Consider the following 26563-nt stretch of genomic DNA (forward strand, 5'->3'; position numbering starts at 1 on the left):
CTTATACATGGATTAGTTGTAGGGAGGAGGAACCCAGGCAGAGCCTGGTATGCACAGTGAGTTCAGGAGACAGAGCTGGGAGTCCATGGAAGCTAAGCAGTTTGAGTGTACAGAGTAGAGTGCTGGAGAGAAAAGAGCTGCTCAGAGAGTCCTGGACATGTGCAAGGAGTCATCATTGAGCCCTCACCTGAGTGCTGATCAGTCATTTATGTGAAGAAGAAACTGTGAGGCTGGGGTTTAAAAACACTGAAAAGGAGCAGAGGGAATAAACCTTGAAGCTCACACAGGGCCAGGCAAAGTTCATGCTCCTACCAGCCAGACTGGAGAATCTTATAATTTAGAGGATGTCAGTTAGAGTATTGCTTGCTAATATTGCTATTATAAATCTAGACTTAAGGCTGCTCTGGTCTTATATGACAAATCCCAGAAAGCAAGCCTGGTAAGAACCAAACTGTTTTCAACTAACTTAATTGTGTCCCAGAACAAAACTCCATAATATTCATATAAATACAAAAATATCCAGCACTCAACAAGATAAAACTCCTAATGACTAGCATCCAAACAACAACTACCAGGTGTGCAAAGAAGCAGAAAAGTAAGACCCATAAAAGAAAATGATAAAACAAAACTGACACAGAAGTGATACAGATGATAGAATTATTTGACAGGGATACTTAAGCAGCTATTATAATTGTTTCATATATTCATGAAGGTAAAAAAAGGCATATTAAGGAGTGACATGGAAGATATATACATATGTGTGTATATGTATGTGTATATAAGTATGTACCCACATATAGCCAAATTGAACTTCTAGAGATGAGAAGTACACTGGATGGAATTAACAGTAGATTAAACACTGGAGAGAAATGATTAGTGAACCTGAAACCACAACGTACCAGAATTTGTGGAATGCAGCTAAAGCAGTACTTAGAAGGAAGTTCATAGCACTTAAATGCCTATATTAAGAAAAAAGAAAAGCCTCGTCAATGACCTCAGTTTCCACATTAAGAAAATAGAAAAAATAAGCAAAAATTAATCCTAAAATTAGTAAGAGAAAAATGATAAGAACAGATATAAATGAAACCATAAACAGAAAAACAGTAGAAAATGAAACCGAAACCTGGTTCTTTGAGTTGTTTAATAAAATTGGAGGAAGGGGGAAGGGTAAGCTGGGATGAAGTGAGAGAGTGGCATGGACATATATACACTACCAAATGTAAAATAACTAGCTAGTAGGAAGCAGCCGCATAGCACAGGGAGATCAGCTCGGTGCTTTGTGACCACCTAGAGGGGTGGAATAAGGAGGGTGGGAGGGAGACGCAAGAGGGAAGAGATATGGGGACATATGTATATGTATAGCTGATTCACTTTGTTATAAAGCAGAAACTAACACACCATTGTGAAGCAGTTATGCTCTAATAAAGGTGTTTAAAAAAAAAGGGTGAATGACTCGTAAAGATCAAATCTTGTATTCTTTGCTAACTATTGTTGGGAGGAAATATGGGGCAGTAAAAGGACAATGAATAATCTGATCCTCTAGTTTTGTATATTGGTCCTGTATAAACCAACTTGTGACATAGGACAAAATAATTTAAACACTTTATTTAATATTCTTATCTTTAAAATACAGAAACTCCTCCCTCAGTTTTTTATGAGAAAAAAGAATAAATCCAAAGTTATAAAATATAAAATGTTATTATAATAAACATTTTTATGTGAAAAAAAAATAAATAATAAAATTGGTAATCTTCTATCTAAACTGATCAAGAAAAGATAGAAGTTCATCTCCTAGAGTAATGGAAGTGAAAACGAAAATAAACAAATGGGACCTAATTAATCATAAAAGCTTTTGCACAGTGAAGGAAACCATAAACAAAACCAAAAGGCAACCTACAGAATGGGAGAAAATATTTGCAAACAATGCAGACTGAAAGGGATTAATTTCCAAACTATACACACAGCTCATAGAACTCAATATCCAAAAAACCAAACAACCCAATTAAAAAATGGGCAGAAGATCTAAATAGACATTTCTCCAAAGAAGGCATACAGATGGCCAACAGGCATATGAAAAAATGTTCAACATTGATAATTGTTAGAGAAATGCAGATCAAGACTACAGGCCAACAGGCATATGAAAAAATGCTCAACATTGATAATTGTTAGAGAAATGCAGATCAAGGCTACAGGCCAACAGTCATATGAAAAAATGCTCAACACTGATAATCGTTAGAGAAATGCAAATCAAGACTACAATGAGGTATCACCTCACTCTGGTTAAAAAGTCTACAAATAATAAATTCTGGAGAGAATGTGGAGAAAAAGGAACCCTCCTGCGCTATTGGTGGGAATGTAAATTGGTAGAACCACTATGGAGAATAGTATGGAGGTTCTTTAAAAAACTAAAAATAGAGTTACCATATGATCCTGCAATCCCACTCCTGGGCATATATCCAGAGAAAACCATAATTCAAAAAGGTATATGCACCCCAGTGTTCATTGCGGTACTGTTTACGATAGCCGAGACATGGAAGCAACCTAAATGTCCATCAACAGATGAATGGCTAAAGAAGATGTGGTATATATATATACAATGGAATATTACTCAGCCATAAAAAAGAATGAAATAATGCCATTTGCAGCAACATGGATGGACCTAGAGATTGTCATACTAAGTGAAGTAAGCCAGACAAAGACAAATATCATACAATATCGCTTATATGTGGAATTAAAAAAAAAAAGATACAAATGAACTTATTTACAAAACAGAAGAAAAAAAAAGAAGAGGTACGTTACCAATATCAGGAATGAAAGAGGTGACATCACTACAGTTTTTTATTGATATTAAAAGGATAATAAGGAAATACTGTGAACAACTGTATGTCAACTATATGAAAACTTAAATGAAATGGACAAACTTTTAAAAAGTCAAACCACGAAGGCTTACTCAAGAATATCTAGATAATGGAATAGCATAGCCCTAACTCTAGTAAAGAAATTGAACTTATAGTTAAACACTCCCCCCCACACACACAAAACAAAAAACAAATAAACAAACAAAAACCAGAAAAAGCAAGACTCCAGATCCAGAAGTCTTCACTGGGGAATTCGACCAGATCTTTAAGGATGAAATGATACCAATTTCACCCAAATTATTCCAGAAAAGTAGAGGAAAGAATTCTTCAGCTCAGTCTATGAAGCCAGCATTACCCTCACCCCTGACACCAAATCCAGAATGTTTTTAACCATTAAAAAATTTTTATTTATTTATTTTCAGCTGTGTTGGGTCTTTGTTGCTGCACGTGGGCTTTCTCTGGTTGCGGTGAGCGGGTGCTACTCTTCGTTGCAGTGTGCGGGCTTCTCATTGTGGTGGCTTCTCTTGTTGTAGAGCACAGGCTCTAGGTGTGCGGGCTTCAGTAGTTGCAGCATGCAGGCTCAGCAGTTGTGGCTCACAGGCTCTAGAGTGCAGGCTCAGTAGTTGTGGCGCACAGGCTTTGTTGCTCTGTGGCATGTGGGATCTTCCAGGACCAGGGATTGAACCCGTGTTTCCTGCATTGGCAGGCAGATTCTTAACCACTGCACCACCAGGGAAGTCCCCCAGAATGTTTATATATATATATATATATATATATATATATATATATATATTCTTTTTCAGATTCTTTTCCATTATCGGTTGGAACTATTGAATATAGTTCCCTGTGCCAATTTGTTGTTCTTAATGGTGAAAAACTGAATGCTAGGGCTTCCCTGGTGGTGTAGTGGTTGAGAGTCTGCCTGCCGATGCAGTGGACGTGGGTTCGTGCCCCGGTTTGGGGGGATCCCATGTGCCGCGGACTGGCTGGGCCCGTGGGCCATGGCCGCTGGGTCTGCGCGTCCGGAGCCTGTGCTCCGCAGCGGGAGAGGCCAAAACAGTGAGAGGCCCTTGTACCGCAAAAAAATAAAAATAAAAATAAAAATAAAAGTAAAAGATTTCTAAAAATTGAATGCTACTCCCCTAAGATTAGGAAAACGGAAAGGATGTCTGCTTTCTCTAGTTCTGTTCATTGTTGTATGGAAGGTTCTAGCTTGTGCAGCAAGGCAAGAAAAAGAAATAAAAGACACCCTGATTGCAGTGGAAGAAGTAAAGCTGTCATTCTTCACAGGAGAGGACTCATTTTACCTGATTTCAAGACTAATTATAAAGATTCAGTAATCAGGATACTGTGATATTGGTTGAAGATAGACAAATAGATGAGTGGGATGGGAAGAACCAAGAAATTGACCCACTCAACTATGGTCAATAGAATTTTGATACAGGTGCCAAAGCACTTCAGTGGGAATGGGTAATCTTTTTTTAAAAAAAATAAATTTATTTATTTATTTATATTTTTTATTTTTGGCTGTGTTGGATCTTCGTTGCTGCCCACGGGCTTTCTCTAGTTGAGGCGAGCAGGGGCTACTCTTTGTTGGGGTGTGCGGGCTACTCAGTGCAGTGGCTTCTCTTGTTGCAGAGCACGGGCTCTAGGCCACACGGGCTTCAGTAGTCGCAGTACACGGGCTCCGTAGTTGTGGCTCACAGGCTCCAGAATGCAGGCTTAGTAGTTGTGGCTCACGGGCTTAGTTGCTTTGTGGCATGTGGGATCTTCCCGGACCAGGGCTTAAACCCACGTCCCCTGCATTGGCAGGCGGAATCTTAACCACTGTGCTACCAAGGAAGTCCCAATGGATAATCTTTTTAACAGAAAGTTCTTGAATAATTTAGATAGCCACTTGTTAAAAAACAAAAACAAAAACCTCCTGAACCTCTACTTATTTCTTGCTGTGTACAAAAATTAACTTGAAATTAATCATAGGCCTAAATGTAAGAATTAAACCTATGAAACTTACAGCAGAAAGCATAGGAGAAAATTATAGTGACCTTGAGTTTGTCAGAGAGTTCTTAAACATAACACAAAAAACACTAATTGTAAAAGCTAAATCAGATATTTGGACTTCATTAAAATCGAAACTTTTGCTTTCCCAAAGTACTGTCAAGAAAATGAAAAAGCAAGCCAGACTGGGAGAAAATATTTGCAAGTTACACATTTGACAAAGGACTTGTATTCAGAATATGTGAGGAACTCAATTCAGTTAAAATTGGATACAAGATTTGAATTAGTCACCTCAGCAAAGAAGGTATGTGAATTGCAAATAAGCTCTTGAGAAGATGATCAGCATCATTAGGAGAATGCAAATTTAATCTATAATGAGGTACCATTACATGTGTACTAGAACAGCTAAAAGTGTTGACAAGGAGGTAGAGCAACTGGAACTCTCCTGCATTAGAGATGGACATGTCAAATAGTACAACCCAGCCATTCCAGTCCCACGTGTTTACCCAAGAAAAATAAAAGGATATATCCACACAAGAATGTTTATACCAATGTTTTCAGTCAAGATAAGCAAAAAATGTGGAAACAGTCCAAATGTCTATCAGCAGATGAATGGTTAAACAAAATGTGATATATTCATGCAGTGGAATACTACTCAGCAATAAAAAGGAATGAACTCTTGGCACACTCAACAACATGGACAAAAAGTGACAAAAAAGCAGATCAGCAGTCGCCTGAGCATGGAAGGCCCTAGGTGGGGGTGGGGGGGATGGGAGGGAGAGGAAGGGATCACAGTGGGCACGAGAAACTGTTAGCGATGATCAGTGTGCTCATTTTCCAGCTCATTTATAGGTGTATATATGTCAAATCTTATCAAATTGCCATGTGCCAAGTGAGTAAGAGAGGGAAAGCATGTTTTAAATCATTCTCTGTTGTGTTCAGGTTTCTCTCTCAGCTTGAAATACTTGCTTTTGCTGTCCATCTTTCGTCCCAGACCGTATAAGAAATGCCTTAAACCTGTAGGATATTTCTAAAGGAAAAGTTACAACAATGGATCCAACATTAATTTGCTGGGCATTGGTTCAGACTGGGATGTTTAGGGCAGGGACAGACTAATCTTACCATTAGGTTCCAGGACTGTTCAGGCCCCTTGGGAATTTTTCTAAAGAGGGAATAAAAAGCCAGTGTCTGTTGATGTCTCCATACTTTTCTCATATGTATCCCTTCTAGCCTTAGTCCTCTATCTGGCAATTTGCTCTGGGGCTTTCTCTAGGATTTTTGTGGAGTTGGAGAATTGAAGGACTGTTGGTTATTTACCTCTGTTGTCTTTTTCTTCAGTCTCTAATTAAATCACAGATCTCTATAAATGTGACGGGTTAACAGGTGTCCTTGAAGCCACTCTCTGATGTGGCCGAATAAAATGCCTGTGTGTGTATGTAAGTAGTTAGATCAGATCCCTTGTTAAAGAATGTTAGTGTATTACAGTCATGGAAATTGGATTTTGTAAATGTGTTGTCCATTATTTTTAGCCTTGCACATACCTTTCAGTTTTCCAAATCTCCTTCTGTCCCACTTCTTCTCTACAGGAAGAGAGACTATAATGTAGAGAGGAGCTCTTAGACTGGGAGCCTGGGCATCTCTCTCTGTGGGTGTAAATGAACTTGTGCAGAATGGGACAAGTGAATGACTGTGGTCTGATCCATCACTGGCAGCCTTTGACAAGCCATATCTATATGAAAGTCTCCTGGGCTTCCTGTCCCTTTGTGGGAGTGTTAGCATTTGGTAGACAAACATCTCAGTGGAGCTCTCCACTGAGGATGCTAGCTGTGTAGTTGTTTGCTGGGCCCAGGTTCAAAAAGGTGGACCACTTTTAGACTTCATTCTAGCCTAGCCCCAGCAAATTTATGCAGTGTACAGTATTTATTTCATAAAACATTTTGATATACTGGGAGGAAGAGGAAGTGAAATTCAAACCTGCTGGTTTTGTTATTTGCAAGCATCTCTGCCCAAAGGTGTATATTGGGAGGCTTCAAGCAGTTTTTGGACCTTCTTGAGATCTATTTTTGGTGCTGCTGTTCTTCCTGTTTCCTTCTCCGGTAGCTATTAGACATCTACCAAAACTACTTGGCATTTCTGTTAGTTTTTATTTGTTTGTTTGTTTGTTTTTGTGGTACGCGGGCCTCTCACTGCTGTGGCCTCTCCCGTTGCAGAGCACAGGCTCCGGACGCGCAGGCTCAGCGGCCATGGCTCACGGGCCCAGCCGCTCCGCGGCACGTGGGATCATCCTGGACCGGGGCACGAACCCGTGCCCCCTCCATCGGCAGGCGGACTCTCAACCACTGTGCCACCAGGGAAGCCCTATGTTAGTTTTTAACATTCATAAGAATATAATTTTTCTTGAATCTGTTTCTTCTGCTAGGCAACTAGGCAAACTTTCAAATAAATATAACACTTCTGACTTGGGAACTATTCGGGGACATGTGCCCCTCATTAATTTATTTGTGAGCATGCGCTTCAGTACTCTTTGATAAATATTCAGTGTCTGGAATTGGGAAATATTTTTCTTCCTGTGTATACAACTCCATCACTTATTAATCACAGTAGTTCTCCCATTCAATTGATGGGGCTTGTCTGAATGTCATTCTTCCAAATTCACTTCCATCTGGGAAATGAAGACTCTTCAGAGCTTTCTCAGCTCTCTGTCTCTGAGTCTTAGTGCATCTTTCTCTGTCTCTTTGTTCCCTCCGTGACTCATAAGCACTACAGCACACCATCCTTCCTGGATTGGCATTAAGTTTATCTTTGAGGACTTAGATTATGTTTATAGAGTAGTATTTTCTTACTAGAAAAGTCATCTTTTTTTTGTGGTACGTGGGCCTCTCACTGGTGTGGCCTCTCCCGTTGCGGAGCACAGGCTCCGGACACGCAGGCTCAGCAGCCATGGCTCACGGGCCCAGCCGCTCCACGGCGTGTGGAATCCTCCTGGACCGGGGCACGAACCCGTGTCCCCTGCATTGGCAGGTGGACTCTCAACCACTGTGCCACCAGGGAAGCCCATTTCTTTTTTTAAAAAAATAAATTTATTTATTTATTTTTGGCTGTGTTGGGTCTTCGTTGCTCTGCACTGGCTTTCTCTAGTTGTGGTGAGCGGGGTCTACTCTTCATTGCGGTGCGTGGGCTTCTCATTGCTGGGGCTTCTCTTGTTGCGGAGCACGGGCTCCAGGCCTGTGGGCTTCAGTAGTTGTGGCTCGCGGGCTCTAGAGTGCAGGCTCAGTAGTTGTGGCGCATGGGCTTAGTTGCTCTGTGGCATGTGGGATCTTCCCGGACCAGGGCTCGAACCTGTGTCCCCTGCATTGGCAGGCGGATTCTTAACCACTGTGCCGCCAGGGAAGCCCAAGTCATTCATTTTTAATTGTCCCCTTAATAGTAAATGTACATTAAATGTCTGTAGGAGGAAGAATATGAGTGGCTAATTCCATTAAAACTGATTAGTTTCATTGAATGCTAGATCTTGAATGTTATCTTTCTAAATCGGTCTATAATTTTTTCTTCTTAGTGTACTTAAATTAACTCTCGCATTCATGAAAATCTTGAAGCCATTTCTGTTTTAAATGTAAAATTAAATTATGAAGGATATAGCAGAAAAAACTTAGGTTATAAGCTTGTTAAGGAAAAAAACTCTTCTTCACTTATATTAAAAGGTACATGTGGAGCAGATTTGGTAGTTCTTATCATAATTGCATTACTGCAGGTTTCAGGTTCTCTCAATTATAAATTAGATTGTTTCCCTATAATTATTCTCTGTTGTCCAAGTAATTCATCTGGTATGCTGATGAGTAGCAAAAAAGCCCATTTCTTTAAGACTAAAATGTTTGCTTGTGTTTGTTGCAGGAAAACCTCACAGCACTGGTAGCTCTGAACGGATTCAGCTCTCAGGAATGTATAATGTCCGTAAAGGCAAAATGCAGTTGCCAGTGAACCGATGGACCAGACGCCAAGTTATCCTGTGTGGGACCTGCCTAATAGTATCATCTGTGAAAGACAGCTTGACCGGAAAGATGCATGTTCTGCCACTAATTGGTGGGAAAGTAAGTTTAAAACAAACCAAATACTAACATTTCCCAGTGTCATTAAGAAGCTTACTTTGAGTCATTTCTGTAATAAGGGATAGATGGGTGTTTTTTTTTTGAAAGAATTTCAATTAAAAAAAAATCTATTTATGTATTTACTTATTTTGGCTGTGCTGGGTCTTAATTGCAGCACACAGGATCTTCATTGCGGCACGTGGGATCTTTTAGTTGCGGCATGGGGGCTGTTAGTTGTGGCATGCATGCGGTATCTAGTTCCCTGACCAGGAATCGAACCCAGCCCCCCTGCATTGGGAGTGTGGAGTCTTACCCACTGGACCACCAGGGAAGTCCCAGGGGTAGATGGTTTTTGACTCATCATTCCTGTTGTGCCTCCACCAGTGGACATTTTTGGTTGGTGGAGTTTTGGAAAATAACAATGCCATTGGCTCACGTGAAGCCCTGGTTATGTTCACTTCTTAGTACATGCACCGTAACTATGTGACTGAAAATAGAGCAACTAGAATTTCACTGTTATATTTCAGACTGTAGGTGATAAATTATTATTTATGAGAAGATGTCTTTTGATATTGTGAGCATGTATTTTATAGTATAGTACAGTGATCCCCAAGTCCATGACCTTAGGATCATTCAGGCATGCTTATCAAAGGTTAGACTCTCTAGCAGGAATCTGTGATCCCGCTTTGCCTTACTGCTCTGTTTATTTGTGTTTAGTGACCAGTGGGGTTAGTACTTTTAGTTTATCACTATAGCTGGTCATGATTTTTGAACCTGAAATGCTACTCATTTCAGAGAAAACCTGTGATACAGCTGATAGATATTTCCAACATACTGGCTGCTTTTCTTTGGGCATGTTAACTATTTTATTCCTATCATTTATAAAATATCAACAGAAAGAACAAGATTGCTTAGGAAGGTATTACATTCTTTTCTTTGCCAGATTTATTTATAAACTCCAAGCACTGGTAGGGGTATCATTACCATAATTATATGTCATATTTCCTGATTTTTAAATGATATATGATAATCTGTTAATAAAGGTAAAGGTAAATTTGGATGAAGAAGTGGGTTTTTGGAAATCAGGGGCATATTAAAAATTTTTTTCTTGATCGTTACTTGATCATTTTAAAAAAATAGATTTGGCTAGTCTGTGAGGTGTGTTTAGGTCTATTTCATTCACCCATTTTGAAACCATGGCTTCTTAACTTCTGTCTGAGCATTGAAGCATTAGTGATAGTTTATTACTGAAGATCTTGTCCTTTGGTTGGATCTGAAAACTTAGTCATCATTATTACTTCCATAACTCATCATTAAAAATGCATATTTAATGTTTGATGCCCTGATAGGTCAACAATCTGTTTCTTTCTTCTCTGGTGTTAGGCATTTGCATAGGCAAATTTAATATAACTATTTATTAAATATCCTCTGTGGGGAAGCCACTTTGCTTGGCGTCCCAGAAATACCAAGGTGGGTAAGTCACCATCTCTGCCTTTGAATAGCTTATAATTACTATCTGGAAATGAAGGATGGACACAACAATATCTGCTCTACGAGAGGTGCAAAAAAGTAGGGTGGAAGATAAGTGGAAGAGATTACATTTTGTGGGGGGGAATCAGGGGATTTTGTGATGAAGGAGGTAGCAATTATGATAGAACTCGAAGGGTGAAAAATGTCTTGACATATAAAGGAGATGGTCAGAAAGATAACTGTGCTCAGAGAAGCAGAGGCAGGGAAGCAGTGGAATGTTCAGGTAAGGTGAGAGAAGATCCAGTTATAATTAGCATTTTTATTCAAAGCTAGAGACTTGTTCTGTTTCCCAGGCCTATTACTGGATGTACTTCTACCATTGAGTGAATAGAAAGTTAACAGCTTCTTTTTCTCACAGACAAAGCTTGTAAAACCTGTTTTGTGCTACACCTTTAAAAATAATTGAGTATGTTGAAAAATTATATTAAGCACGTTAGGAAAAAATAATTCACTCTTTGCAATGTGAGTTTTCATTAATGTTTGTCTTTCCTTTTCTCATTCTGTTCTGTTGTTAAAGGAAAATCTGAGAGTAAATGGAAGAGGTTTTTTTGTTTTTGTTTTCTAATTTATATAAAAGCTAGAAATGAGGTGTGAGATAGATGCTATAATTGCTGTGATAATCAATTTTGACACACTACTTGAGCATGATCATTAGTTTATGTTTTCAAATATAGAATTCAAACATGAAGTTAAAACTCTATTAAATTGTTGAAAAACATTTGTTTAATAAGTTTTATTCATGTACAATTATTATATTTAATTTCTTTAAAATTGAACATAAATTTTTAGATAACTTATTTACATTAATACTTTCTGTAATATTTGTTAAGCTATGAGGCATAATAAGCTGAGTAACTGTTAACTTACTACTCAGTTTAGGAAGTACAGCAGCATCAATACCAGTGTCTCTACCTGAGTTCTCTTTGCATCTGTCCCATTGCCTCCTCCTACCCCAGAGGAATCCACTGTCCTAGAATATGTATTCATCATTTGCTTACTTTTTTGAAATAAATTTTATCATATAACTATGTTTTGCTTGTTTTGATCTTAATAAAAATGGTATCATCCTGTTTGTAGTTTTCTGTGACTGAATTTTTTCACTCCATATTATGTTTCATAATAAGATTCCATATTACTTGCTATATATGGTTTTCATTTCTGTATAATGTTCCACTCTGTAAATGTTCCAAATTTCTAAAATATCTTAAGTAATTTTCTTCTTGATTGACATTTGGGTTGCTTCTAGTTTTCTGTTATAAATAGTGCTCTTGAGATAGTCTTATTTTGCTATGCCTCCTGGTTTACAAGTAGTTTTTCTAGAGCAGCATTTCTCATCTCTTGTCGCTGTGCCTGAAGGGGACATTTGGTAATATGTGCAAGTGTTTTGATTGTCAAATGATTGGGTAGTCAGTTGATGTAAGCTAAGTTATGCTGTGGTAACAAAACCCCCAGATCTCAGTGACTTATCATAACAGTTATTTCTCACTCACACTATTTGTCCAGTGTGGGTGGGTGGAGATTTCTTTTTTCAAGTAATTATGTACGAACCCAGCCTGATGGGGGTTCTTCTCTCTTATAATATTTGTAACACGTGGCTTCCTTTGCTGCTTAGGCAGGAGAAGAGGTAACTGGAGGGTCATTAGCTGGCTCTTGTATATCTGGTTGTAGAAGTGACACATGCCATTTCTGCTCATGGCTCATTGGCCAGAACTAGTCACATGACTCCATCTTAATTGCAAAGGTTCTGGGAAAAGTAGATAGTGTGTTTGGTTAATACTAGTATCTTTTGCTGCAAGGGGACACTATTGGCATCTACACGGCAGGGACTCAGAGAGTAAAATGTCATGTAAAAATATTAGACAGTCCTGCATAATGTACACAAGGAACTCTTCAATCCAAAGTTCCTATAATGACCTCCTTGAGAAATATTGCTCTTAAGAGTGCAGTCACTGGGCTGTAGGACATATATGCACATTTACTTTTACAAGATGATATCCAATTGTTTTCCAAGGTTGTTGCATCATATCATGCTCATATCAGTGCACATTTCTCTACATCTTTGCCGAACTTTATTGAGGTATAATTGATATACAACATATTGTACATTTTGATAACAATTTGATAACTGTATTATACTTCCATGAGTACAATTTGACAGATAGTCCCCTTGTGCTTCTTTGTACCGTTCTGTCCCTACTTTTCTGCTCACTCCTACCCATTCCCAAAAAACACTGCCTGATTTCTGTCAATATGGATTAGTTTAAATAGCATTTTTATAAAATTATATTTTCTCTTTGGTGTATAGAAATGTGGTTGAGTTTTTTAGTGTTAATCTTATATCCAGCCACCTTGCTAAATTTTCTTATTTATTCGAATGTCTCTAGATTGTTTGGAGTTTGCTATGTAGCTAATCATCTCATATTCAAATAATGGCAATTTTCTTTCTTCCTCAATACATTTCTTTGTCTTATTGCAATGGCCAGGACTCTAGTACAGTATTGAACAGAAAAAGTAAGGTAAGAGAGTGATATCTCATCATTAACATTGAAGTTTACCTTACATAAATATCCTTTGTTGGCTTAAGTGAGTTCTTTGTGTTCTTAGTTTGCTTAGAGTTTTTATCATGAATGATGAATGGGTGGAAAATGTTATCAAATGCTTTTTCTGCAACTGTAGTGGTGATCATATGGTTTTCTTCTTTAATCTGTTAATGTGGTTAATGACTTTATAGTTCCAATAACGTTAAACCAGTCTTTCCTGAGGTAAATCCAACTTTTGTTCTTGGTATAGTTTTTTCTGTATTGCTGGATTCTGATGCAACATTTTGTTCAAGATAAGTGTTCATGACTAAGGTTGGCCTGTAATTTTCCTTTCTCTTACTCTTCTGATCTGATTTTGGTTATACTGGCCTCATAGAATAGGCTGGGGTCTTTTTCTTCTTTTCTCGTTTGGTGGATGAATTTGCACAAGTTTGCAATGATCTATTTCTTGGAACTTTGATAAAACTCACCTACGAAACAATATGAGCCTAATATTTTCTTGGTAATTAAAAAATATTCATTTTCTTAAGTGGTAATAAGACTATTTAGGCCTGGTTTTTTTCCCTTGATTTAGTGTTGGTAAAATAAATTTTTTAAAAAATTTGCCACAAAATTATTTATAATAATCTCTTTTTAATCCCTGCTTAATCTGTTTTGTCTCCCTTTTCATTAATATTTATGTCTTCAATTGATATCATTGATCAATATCGATTGATATTCAATTTTGTTAGCCTTCTCAAAGAATTGCTGTTTTGCTTTGTTAATGTTCTCTATTGTATATTTGGTTTTCATTTCTTTCTTTTTTTTTAATTTCTTTTTTAATTTTTTAATTTTTTGGCTGCGTTGGGTCTTCGTTGCTGTGCATGGGCTTTCTCTAGCTGTGGTGAGTGGGGGCTACTCTTCGTTGTGGTGCGTGGGCTTCTCATTGCGGTGGCTTCTCTTGTTGCGGAGCACAGGCTCTAGGGTGCGCAGGCTTCAGTAGTTGTGGCACGTGGGCTCAGCAGTTGTGGCACGTGTTCTCAGTAGTTGTGGCTAGCCGGCTCTAGAGGGCAGGCTCAGTAGTCGTGGTACACAGGCTTAGTTGCTCCGTGGCATGTGGGATCTTCCCAGACCAGGGCTCGAACCCGTGTCCCCTGCATTGGCAGGCAGATTCTTAACGACTGCACCACCAGGGAAGTCCCAGTTTTCATTTCGTTAACTTCTGCTTTTTATTATCACCTTCATTCTGCTTTGAGTTCACTTCGTTTTTGTTTTTGATATTTTTTCCCTAAGTTCTTGAGATACATGCCAATTAAATTAGTTTTCTGCCTTCTTTTCTAATATGAGTATTTAAAATTATAAATTTCCCTCTGTGTACCTGCTTTTGTTACATTCCATAAATTTCAGTACATAGTACTTTTAATGGTTTAGTGCTAAGAATTTCTATGTTTTGATTACAGATTCTTTTTTTTACCTGTGAGTTGTTTAGAAGTGTATTAACTTTCTAAATGTAGATTTTTTTTTTTTTTTTTTTTTCTTGCGTTATGTGGGCCTCTCACTGTTGTGGCCTCTCCCATTTGCGGAGCACAGGCTCCGGACGCGCAGGCCCAGCGGCCATGGCTCACGGGCCCAGCCGCTCCGCGGCATGTGGGATCTTCCCGAAACGGGGCACGAACCCGCGTCTCCTGCATCGGCAGGCGGACTCTCAAGCACTGCGCCACCAGGGAAGCCCCTAAATGTAGATTTTTAATTGATTTATTATTGATTTTTAACTTGATTTTATTTTGGTCCCAGAATGTAGTCTGTATGATCTTTCTGAAGTTTTTTACACTTTCACTGTGACTTGGTTTGTGGTCATTTTTGTTAATGAAATATAAGAAACATTCATTCTGTAAGTAAAACATAAGAGTTTGTGTAATATCATGTTACTTTATTGTTAGGACTTTTTCTCCTTATGAAGAATTTATCGGGAGTGGAAACTTGATTTGACTATATCGCTGCATTATTGGGACTTGAAATTTCTTATGGTAGGGTTTTATTTCAGGTTAATCTCAATTTCACAATAAGCTAAAAGAGAAAAAAACTTATTTAACATGCTTGAAGACCTCTTTTAATAAAAGGTTGTAATTCAGAGTAATACAAAAGTCCCCTAAGTAAAAATTCACCTGCGGTAAAAATTCTTAAGTAAAATCTTCAGTAAAAGTCCTCCTTAAGAGGAAGTAAGAACCTCAGCACCCTATTGTGAGGGTATAGAAGGATAAAAAAAGGGAGTCTGTTACAATTTTAAACAGGAAGAAGAGAATTTCACTGTTGTGGGGAAATCTATTGAAGGTAATAGTCCCCTTTTTGGTTTCCTTGTAATTCAGATTGGTTGGTCAGACTTAGGAACTTACATGCTTTAAGTAGTAAGAGGCACACATAAAGAGATAGATGCAAAGCTGTGCAGGCTCACTGGTCTAAGGGACAGTTAATGAGCTTGGTAAATGTCCTACTTTCTGACTTGTTTTTGTCACTCTTTGTTTTTATAGGTAGAAGAAGTGAAAAAACACCAGCACTGTTTAGCATTTAGCTCCTCTGGACCCCAAAGCCAGACTTACTACATTTGTTTTGATACATTCACAGAGTATTTAAGATGGCTTCGACAAGTCTCCAAGGTAAGCATTTAACCAGGAATTTTGTTCAGCTTCTGGCTGGCTAAAGAGTTGCTTCTGCTTTACAAAATATAGTTATACACTCATTTTTTCTTTTTTCAGATACTGCCAGTAGTTAGCAATTTTCAGTCTTTTTAAAAGCACATTTTGGTGAAAAGTAGCTTTTTAAAAATTGTGTTTTATTTGCCCGTTTTGTTTATACTTAAAAAAGAATTCAGTGGGTAGACTGTCATTATTATCTTAACGTTGTAGAGAAGGCACATGAGGTTGAGAATATTTAAGGGACTGGCCCAGGGTAGGACAACTACAAAACCACAAAATACCCAGAGAATTGTTACAAATTTCCCCTTTTCCTCTGACTATTTTTTCTTATAAGCAGTCTAATCTTGTACCATCTCCCTTTCACCTTTTCAATTTCTGCCTTTTGAATGGTTTGATTTCTTTTTTTGTCTTAATTATTTTTACCATTTTATAGTCCTCTGTTTAAATAAGATTACCATGACCCATGAAACAAAATACCTCTGTGTGTGTGTGTGTGTGTGTGTGTGTGTGTGTGTGTGTGTGTGTACTGGAACCCACAATAAACTGATAAATAAGATAAAGAAATGCTGGTATTTCAGGTGCTGTGTGTGAGAATGTTTTTATATCACATTTGTATAATTATGTACAGTGGGTTAGATTGCAGTACTTTGTTCCTTGGTTTTGGGTGTGTTTATGAAATGATGAAACCTCCCTAGGGGGCAGAAGCATTACAGTGGAATTTGCTTTCATATTTTTGAATTTATAATCCAGTTTGTTATTCAAGTTCAGTGTGATTCAGACTGCTGCATGATGTAATTATTTGTCAAGTGAATGAATAGGGAATAACTTTGTAGAACAGTTAAGAGAAAATTAGAGAATAATGTCTAGAAAGTCTTTTTGACATACTGGGCACATTTGAATTATCAGGGAGAGAAAACTGTGTTCTCTGATGATACAATATACTTGGGAACATTAGTTTCTCCTTTTAGGAAGAAGCAATGGACAGAGTTTAGGTTGATAGGACTTTGAATATTCTCCCAACCTAGTAGGCAAATGGAGGTTCTAAATGTACAGGACAGCACCCCAACTAGAGAAAATGGGAAAGATGACACTTCTCCTTCAGACTTGCATGTAGAATCAATGTGATATTAGAGGCAACTAGTATATTTGTCTAGTTGTTTTAAAATTACTCTTGTTGTTGAAAATGTGAGGAGACAAATATTATATAATATCGTGCTTTTAACATTAAGTGGTTGTTTGGGTTCAAAGCAATAAGTCAATGGCCCATACTCTATTCAGAATAAAATGCCAAACTATGGTCAAACTGCAGTTTAAATTTCTTTCTATATGGAGGTGTTGATTTTTTAAATACACTTTTTTTTTGGAGTAATCTTCTATTTACAGAAAAGTTGCAAGGGCAGTATAGAGAGTTTCTGTATACTCCTCACTTGGTTTCCCAGGCATCTAATATAACCATGATACATTTGTCAAAACTAAGAAACCAACATTAGTACGTTACTCTGAAATTATTTGGATTTCACTAGTTTTTCCATTAATGTTATTTTTCTGTTCCAAGATCTAATCCAGGGCACCAGAGTGCACTTGGTTGTCATTTCTCCTTTGTCTCCCCTGATCTCTGACAGTTTTTCAGTCTTTCTGTGTTTTTCATGACCTTGACAGTTTTGGGGATGTAGTGGTCAGGTATTTTATAAAATGTCCTATATGGAGATGTTTTGACCTTTTATACCAAATGCAGTGTAATAGCTGCTTTACATTCTTTTTCGAACAAGTCAGAGGTATAAATTCTTAAACAAACATGGATAAGGATGTAAATAGAAGTTTATGTAAATTATCAAGCTTACCAATGACAGATTGCTTTGATTGAAACAATAATAACAGAAAGATTAATAGGTATTGAATTTAATAGTCTTGTATATTAAACATCCACACAATTGATAAATCACTGTTCTAAAGCCAGCAAGCATTTATTAAGCACCTTCTGTATGTCAGGTATGTATTTTATGCACTAGGATACAGCAAAGGACAAGTCCAATTTCCCTCTCTGGGTAGGGCTTATACTGGAGAGACAAACCATAAATAAGTAAACAGAGAAGAAAGAAAATATCAGTTAATCATCATGCTGTAATACAAAGTGATATGACAGAGAATGATGGGAGAGGAATAACTCTGAGGAGGGGACATTTAAACTGATACTTCAATGAACAAAATATCTGATTATTTGAAGATCTGGTGGGGGTAGCTTTGCAGGTAGTGGGAGAAGGGAGTGAGAGAGCCCTAAGACTGGAAGGAGGGATGGTGAAGGTCAGAGAAGACAAGGGTCTTCTGTTATAGAAGAGGATGAAAAGTCTGGATTTTGTCATTGGCATAATGGCAAGCCATTAAAGAATTTTCTTCCAGAAGGTTCCATGATCTCACATCACATTGGCTGTTGTGTAGAGAATGGATTGTGGAGGGCAAGATTAGAAGCGGGGGTGCCTAACCGCAGGAGGCTCTTGTGGTGTATTCTAGGCAAGAGGTGAAGGTGGAAATGGAGAGAAGTGAACAGATGTGTTTTGGGGATCAAGTGACAGGTTTACTGATAAATCACATAAAGAGCATGAGGAAAAGGGAAACAGAATGGCTTCTAGGTTCTTTGAATTGCTGTGTAGATTGTAGCCTCAGTCAGAAACCATAGCACGAATTAGACTCCATATTTGCGCCTTTAAAGCTCTAGCAAAATACAGTTCTTCACTTCAAAGAGCTTCTGTTCCTAGGGAGACAGCAGAGAGGTGGAGTGCAAGAGGAAGATTATTAAATATCTCTTAAATAAGGTGTGAAAAATGTTGATATCTGACTTGTGGCAGGTGATTGTAAATGTCAAGTGTTAGCTTGGTTAGTACTCTTCCCTGTTGCTGGTTGGTTAATATGCCATTTCTATGGTCTAATAGGGTGGTGTCTCCGTAATGAGGCTCTCACTCCGATTATCCAAACCTTGAACTGGTTCAGACATCAGACCTCTCAGTAGCAGGGGGTGGGGGGAAGAATTGTGACACAGCAGCACATTATGGTGGCAGAATGAGGAACAGGAATGTTGGTATGAGTTTCCCTTTTCCCTCATTATTGTGTGGCTGTTAGGAACCATCTGATAGGTACGTGCTGAAGTGTAATGTAGCTACACACATGTACATACACAAGACTGCAGCTTACATTTCACACTTCCAGGAAGGAGGGGGGACTTTGAGTTAATTACCTTAGATTACTAGTATTAACAAGTACTCAACTGGTAGTTAACTGATATTAACTAGGACGAACTTGAATCAGAACCTTAACCTCCTCTCCCTTCAGAACGGCTCTGAATGTTTGGGGAGGCCAAATGGTGTAGGAGTAAAGAGTTTGAGTCTCAACTAAGGAGACCTGGGTTCTAACATTTACTGGCCGTGTGACTGTATCTAAATTTCTAAATTTTAAGCCTTTTCATTTGATAAAGGAAATAATAATACCACTTACCTCTTAGTGCTTATATGAAATATGCATAGACTTACACTGGCACATAGTAAGTGTGTGTGTGTATATATGACTGACTAAATAAATACATAAATAAAAAAATAATTTTATGACCATCATTCCTGCCATCATCACTGACTGGCTGGACAATATATATATTTTAAAATATTATCTGTTTTTATGTTTATTTTAAGCATAAGACACACATATGCTTAGTTTATCTGAACAAGGAACATTCTGCTGCTCTTAACCAGGACAGCAGCCTTTTGGGGTAAAGTAATTAAGCATGGCAGACATTGGGGAGAAAGAAGATTTCTTCCTGAAAAGTCAGGGGTAGGGGATAGAGGGCAAATATTTTAATAAATGCAGATTTTAGATACAGTGTCTTCCTTTTCGTCATCCCTAAAAACCAGATACACATTTCAAAAAATTTTAGAAGTTGTTATACTTAGTGAATTAAAGGGGAAATGAGTTGTAAGGGTCTGATTAAAGAGGTTATAGGCATTATAGGAGGAATAAGTGCGAGAACTCCCTATTTGGGTATGAAACCCATATAAAATATGGCCACACTCTTTAAACTTTGTATGTTGAGGAAAATCCTATGATAGTGTCTTTTCCTTTAACCCCACATCCTGGGAGGGTAGGTTGGGGCTGCTGGAAAGAGGATTAGATCTTGGTCCCTTTGGGATAATGTGTGTATGGGAAGCGTGGAGTGGCACCGGCTGACCGTCACAAGCCACTTCTGCTTCTAGCTTCTCCTTTCCATTCTGTTCTTCCTTATATGTAGGTCTTAGGAAAGTATACAGTTTAGTCACACTCAGGGTTACTATGGAAACAGTTTCTTTTTCTTTTCTTCTTACTGAGGAACAAAACATTCACAGAATGGATTGTCCATATCCTGATGTTTAAATGAGGATTCATTTTAATAATTGTCTGAAAGAAAGACAAACCAACAACAGGAAGAAATATCTGAGTTTCTGATTCTTAATGACCATCCTTACCCCAGGGTGGGAAGACAAAAAGAAGCAAATTCCAATGATTTTTGAATTGAAATGAATTAGATAATTAATTTAAAATAAAAATTCTTTATTTTCAGTTTATGCTTCTGGATCTTAGCTACAAGAAAAATGTTATTCTTTGTTGCAATTTTTTTAGTTGACTTTGTGAACATATATAAAAGGTTATTAATTAGCCGTGTTCTACTAAGACAGGCTCTTATATACTTATTATTTTTTAAACTTAATCTTAGCCCTTACTATTGCTTGCCAAAATAACACCCGAGGCTGTCCCTTTAGAGTTTTTAATTTGGGGCGGGTGTTAGTGGTAGTTGCTGTGGAAGAAATGGCTCCTTTGGGAGGATTACAATGTTGATTTTAAAGTCATCCCTGAAATATTAATGCACGGCACTCTTTAAAAATTCAGCAAACATCCTGTCATATGCTGTGTAGAAAGGACTCTGCTAGCTCAACATGGGTACCTGTCCAGCGTGTCTTCAAAGTAGTTGGTGGGGCAGTGACGCGAGGGTGAGGGTAGTATTTGAGGGAAGAACAGGAATTGCAGAAGCGCTCCAGTCAGGTATACGAGCGACTTTACAGAAATGCTGCCCCGGCTGTCCCTCTTTGTGGCCCACTTTTTGGAGTACATTCGTTTTAGACATGTTGATTGATCCTGTGGATTCTCTTCAAAGTTAGTCATCATGTGAATCTATAGCCTAAGTCGTACTTATTTTTAATTTAAAGTCTTAGTCACTTCTGGGACACTGTATTGTCCCACATTAAAATCTGTTTCTTGATCTCAAGGAAACTTAAAAGGGGATTTAGATCACTGATTTGGTGTTGTGCATGAATGTGGGGTTTTTTGTTTGTTTTTGTTGTTTTTTCTCCATGTGAAAGGCATTTATTTCTTATTAGTTAATTAATTAATTAAAGTATGCATGAATGTGTTTTTAACTTTTCATTATGGAAAATGTCAAATATTTAGAAGTAGAGATAATACACACATACCTATTACTCAGCTTTCCCAATTCTTAGCTTATGGCCAGTTGTGTTATATGAATATGTTGTATGGCTCAGTGGTATAAGTTGACGCCTCATAAGGCCACTTAGTTTGTCCACATATCTCTTTTCTTGTTGATCAGTGGTTAACAGGCTGGCAGTTGCCAGTGATGGTGGCTATCACAGTGCTTATCCCTCTGGCTATCTTTCTTTTAGTATTAATCAGAGTATTTTAATTCTAGACCATCTTTTTTTTTTCTTTTAATGAAAAAAAGTTACCACGTTGAAGTTGTGGTTGCAGTGATATTTTGGTTCACCCTTAACATGCATAGTGTAGGCAAGTTAGGGCAACATCTCATGCTGAATTAAAGATCACGTGAAATGATGAGTAAACATCACCCTTTAAATAAGAATAAGATATATGGTAGATCACAGTTGAACTTTTGCTCTCATGTGCTTAAAAAGAGTGTTTTATTGTCCAGATTTTACTCAAGGAACACTTCACTAATCACAGAGTCAAATCAATCTGGTGCAATAGGATTGTTTCCAGCATATAAATTTGTGTCATTTGATGTAGTTGCAAGGAACCCTTTAAGATCACTTAGTCATCTTTTGCACATATTTACACGTATTTTGTGTCTTCATTTGAAGTGTAATTTAGGGAGTATTCTGCTTTTTGTCAGCATGGTTGGTCACTTGTCTTTTAGGGATTTTGCTGTTGCTGGTTACATTGGCGTTGTAAGGGTAAGAAGCTGTGCTCTCAATCCTGTTGTGCTAAGGAGTCCAGGGCTTAAAGGGGCCTTTTTTTGGAAACCCTCCCTTCACATTTTATACCCATTCTTTAGATAAAGAATCAAGGGCCGTTTGACCGTGACAATCTAGCAAGTCTATGGCAGAATCTGAAGTAGAATTGAGGGTCTGAGTGACATGGATTTTAGTTTATAAAATGTCACCCCAATCCCTAGAGAATTGCTCTTGTACCAATTCTGTAATGAAGATATGAGAAAAGTTTGGAAATTCAGTGTATGAAATATTTAGGTACAGGAAGCTTCAAGGAGGTAATGAGCAAGCTGAGTTTGAAGGATGAATAGGAGTTCACAACAAAGACAAGGGGAAAGAGCATTTCAAGGAGAGATAAAATATCTACAAAGGTACAACTGTGTAAAATGTAAATGTGTAGTCATATCACAGATGTCTGAGCAATGTGAAAAAGGAAAAAATGGAAGCTAAGATTAAAAAGTACTGCCCAGGACTTCCCTGGTGGCGTAGTGGTTAAGAATCCGCCTGCCAGTGCAGGGGACATGGGTTCGATCCCTGGTCCGGGAAGATCCCACATGCCCACGGAGCAACTAAGCCTGTGCGCCACAACTACTGAGCCTGTGCTCTAGAGCTTGCGAGCCACAACTACTGAGCCCATGTGCCGCAGCTACTGAAGCCTGTGTGCCTAGAGCCCATGCTCCGCAACAAGAGAAGCCACCACAATGAGAAGCCTGTGCACTGCAACGAAGAGTAGGTCCCACTCGCCGCAACTAGAGAAAGCCCACGCACAGCGATAAAGACCCAACAGACCCGACACAGCCATTAAAAAAAAAAAAAAATCTTAAAAAAAAAAAAAAAGGACTGCCCATCTAGATAGTTTCCTGTTCATTCCATTTTATTTTCTTGGGAAAATTTGACTATGTTACCAAACATCATAATTAACTTTCCAATATAGTTACACAAAAATTCATATTGTGGAATCTTTCCTTATTATAGATATAGATAGTTTATGAAATTAGGGAATTTAGAAATTCTGCTTTGAATTTAAACTGAAGATAAAGTATTTTGGATTACATTAAATTTTGTTTTTCTAATACATAATACTGTGATTTAGTGAAAATACTAAAATGCTCTCTTTGCAATTATAATTATGCTTCATGTTATTTCCACATTGCTAATCCCTTCTTTTTTTTTTTTTTCTATAGTAACTATTGGTTCTGAAATCCTAGTGAATATATTCCTAAAGAAGGGGTTTCTCCTTCATTCTAAGTCATTTCCATTTAAAATTATTTAAATTTATTTTCTTTAGAGTTTTTCAATCCACTTTTATACAAATGAAAAAGATACCTAGTTTGCTTACTGTATCCTGACAGAAGCAGCATGCTTTGTGAAACAGTTCTGACTTGTGTACTTTACATGTTAAACTCATCCCATGTGTCTCCATCTTCCCTTCTTCTGTCTTCCCACCCTCCCTCCCCTGTTCTGTCAACAGCTCTGTTGTTGGGGTGGGACAGAAGGTAGTGAAGGGGGAATGAGAGAATATTTATTCCATCTTTTCTCTGTGCTAGGCATTCTTCTAGGCTCCACTTCTAGCGTCAGGACTTCAGCAAATGGGAGAAATGAGTTCCTCATGTGTATTTTATCTGTATGTTGTTATCTTTAGTAAAATACATTTTAGGTTTTAAGGGAGGAACATACAGCTGTGTTTTTTTGTTTGTTTTTTGTTTTGTTTTAATAAATTTATTTATTTATTTATTTACTTTTGGGTGCACTGGGTCTTCGTTGCTATGCACGGGCTATCTTTAGTTGTGGTGATCTGGGACTACTCTTCGTTGCGGTGCGCGGGCTTCTCGTTGCGGTGGCTTCTCTTGTTGCGGAGCACAGGCTCTAGGCACGCAGGCCTCAGTAGTTGTGGCGCATGGGCTCAGAAGTTGTGGCTCGGGGGCTGTAGAGAGCAGGCTCAGTAGTTATGGCGCATGGGCTCAGTTGCTCCACGGCATATGGGATCCTCCCAGACCAGGGCTGGAACCCATGTTCCCTGCATTGGCAGGTGGACTCCTAACCACTGTGCCACCAGGGAAGTCCCTACAGCTCTGTTTTAAAGTTACAGCATGTTATTTTAAGATTGGGAAGGGCCCTTGTAAAGTAGTCGCCCAAAAGGTAATATTACTTGTAGTTTTCTGGAACAATTGCCTTAACAATTACTTGGCATTTTCTTTAAAAGTGTTCGTTAACCTTAAAGTCTAGTCATCATCAAGTGGCTCTTAGTTGAGAGAATTAGAATTTAAGATTTGAGAAGGACCTTGTGGACTCCCAGACTTACCTCCCGCCTAGAAAAGGTCTACAGCCTTTCAGATACCTATAGTGTCTGACAAGACAGCTCTTCCTTAGAAGTGAGCTGAAGTCTCTATCCCTATACCTTTGACTCACTGACCCTAGTTTTGCTTTCTGGTTTAACAAAAGGTAATCGTACTCACTCTCCTATTTGATAACCTCTAACTGGAAGTTTCTGTGATTTCCATGCCCTCCCCCACCTCTTAGCAATCTACTTTTAGGAGAAACATCTCTGGTAATTCCAACAATTTCGTCATCACTTGGTTTCCAGATCCCTTCTCTAGCTTTTTCCTTTGGGTGCTCTGCAGTTTCTTGATATACCTGCAGAAACTATCTGATGAGCACAGGGTATGTGATCATGGTTTTCCTTGCTTTAGACATTATGTCCAAAGTGAGTTATTCATTCGTGAGGTCAACACCAAAATAAAAAGACTCTTTGTTTTTCCCCCCAAATTGTTAATATATTTTGTTAATAATAAAATCATTTTAGCCGACTGAATTGATGCAGTAGTGACAACAAACAGTGATAACTAACATTTTGGTAACTTTTTTCTGTGTGCCAAGCGCTATTCTAGATGCTTTATAGTATCCCTGTGAGGTCGGTGCCCATAACATTGTGTGAGGTCGGGCTTTACAACAAAAGGAAATAACCTTTGAGGAGATATTATCATCTCCATTTTGCAGATGAGGGAACTGAGATGTAAAGTATCCAGCACTGCTTTATGCAGGGAGTTCCTCTTCCTTGCTTTTTCTTTAATTGTACTTCCAGTGTTTTACAGTGGCCTGAAGGGGCAAAACAAACCAAGATTCACATAATAACTGAGATTTACTGAAAATGTCAAAGAGAAGTACTTCAAATACACAGCTGTCAGTAGAACCCAGGCAGTTCAGTATTAGAATAAAAGGTGATTTACCAGGCAGTGTATTGACTGGGGTGTGCTGCTAAGGACACTTGAGCATAGCCACTGATCACTGACTGATCTTCTTAAATGATGACCAAGACATATTTAGGAAATCTGAGATGCCTTCTGAGTCACCCAAAGCAAATTAAATTGGTTTCAGTGTTGAGGGGACTACTGTTGTCTAACTTCAAAAACTGGTCAAGTATTGCTATATCAGGAACTTAGCATGTATGATTAACCCAATCTCTACATCTGGTCGTCTTATATTTTGAAGTTAAATCATTTTAATCTGAGTGTTTAGACCAATGTCAAAATACATAGTATCTTAAGAGTTTAGTTTCCGTGATATATTTACTTACCTTGGAAGACCCCAATATTTGTAACCCAGAGTATTGGATTATCTACAACTGCTCTGAACAGTTAAATTCTTCTACTCACTGTTCTGATTTATTTTATAAAGTAAGGAATACTGGAATAATTGAAAAAATATCAGTGAACTCTCTATGTTAAACATACCAGACCTTGTATGTTAGACTGGTACTTAACCAGTGAGGTGTATGTGTCATTTGTATTTTAAATGGAAAACAAGTAGCCTGTTTCTAAGAGAGCATCATTTAAGTGTGCATTTATGTTACTTCTTTTAATAGAAAATTAGAATGTAAGTTTTTTGTGGTTAGCAATCTTTTCCTTTCTCCTTTGCCGAGGAGATGCTCCCTTTGGGGGCTGCCGTGATGGAGCTCAGAGACACTGTCAGGTGGTCATATTCTAAAGAGCTTGTTTACACATATTTTGCTAATAAGGAAATGAGGAAGGAACTCTGAGTTCAGATTTGATCTCCACCCAAGCCAAGCTCTATTTTTCTGTTCTCACTGAGAAACACAATGGGCTTTGTGTGTGTGGAAGGAAGATAACTGTTAGAGGGACACGGTTAGTGATTCTGGAGGCTGCGGGTACCATCTTCTCCGAGCCTCTCACACTCAGAGAGGGTGAGGTGCCAGGTGTGCGTTTCTAGTTTAGGCTGTACCACGAGCTCATGGGGCACATCCTGCAGCTCTGCCTGCTCCTGATGGTGGGGTGCCAGTCTCTGCAATGGTGCCGGGGAATACCCGCCCATCTTGGCGCGTGAGGGGACCGTCAGTGCTAGAACGGCCTGGGGAGCTCTGGGGTTTGTGTTCTCTGCTCTGTGTGTCCCTACCGCACCACTGCATGTGCATTTTGGAATTATACTTGTTAGATGTCTGTGCCTTCAAGGGACCCATTTTTTGAAGACGAAATGTGCATCTCTCCAATATCAAGTCCAGTGTCTGTTTCATAAAGGCAAATGGTAGATCCATGTTGAAAGGTGCACTCATCCCCTCCACTCACCTGCAAAGAGAAGTCGGGACACCTAGGAGGAACTCTTAGTCTA

General features: G+C 38.4%; 1 protein-coding gene across 1 annotated transcript in view; it reads left to right on the plus strand.

The window, feature by feature from the left end:
- The window catches only part of PHLPP1 (PH domain and leucine rich repeat protein phosphatase 1), a 211647-nt gene that overhangs the window by 96569 nt on the left and 88515 nt on the right, over positions 1-26563 (plus strand). The window contains exons 2-3 of the mRNA XM_007463703.1: positions 8748-8944; positions 15519-15644. Of these exons, the coding sequence (XP_007463765.1) occupies positions 8748-8944; positions 15519-15644 (323 nt within the window). The remainder of the gene's footprint in view (positions 1-8747; positions 8945-15518; positions 15645-26563) is intronic.

This window comes from Lipotes vexillifer, unplaced genomic scaffold (assembly GCF_000442215.2).
Source record: "Lipotes vexillifer unplaced genomic scaffold, Lipotes_vexillifer_v1.1 scaffold868, whole genome shotgun sequence".
Lineage (NCBI taxonomy): Eukaryota > Metazoa > Chordata > Mammalia > Artiodactyla > Lipotidae > Lipotes > Lipotes vexillifer.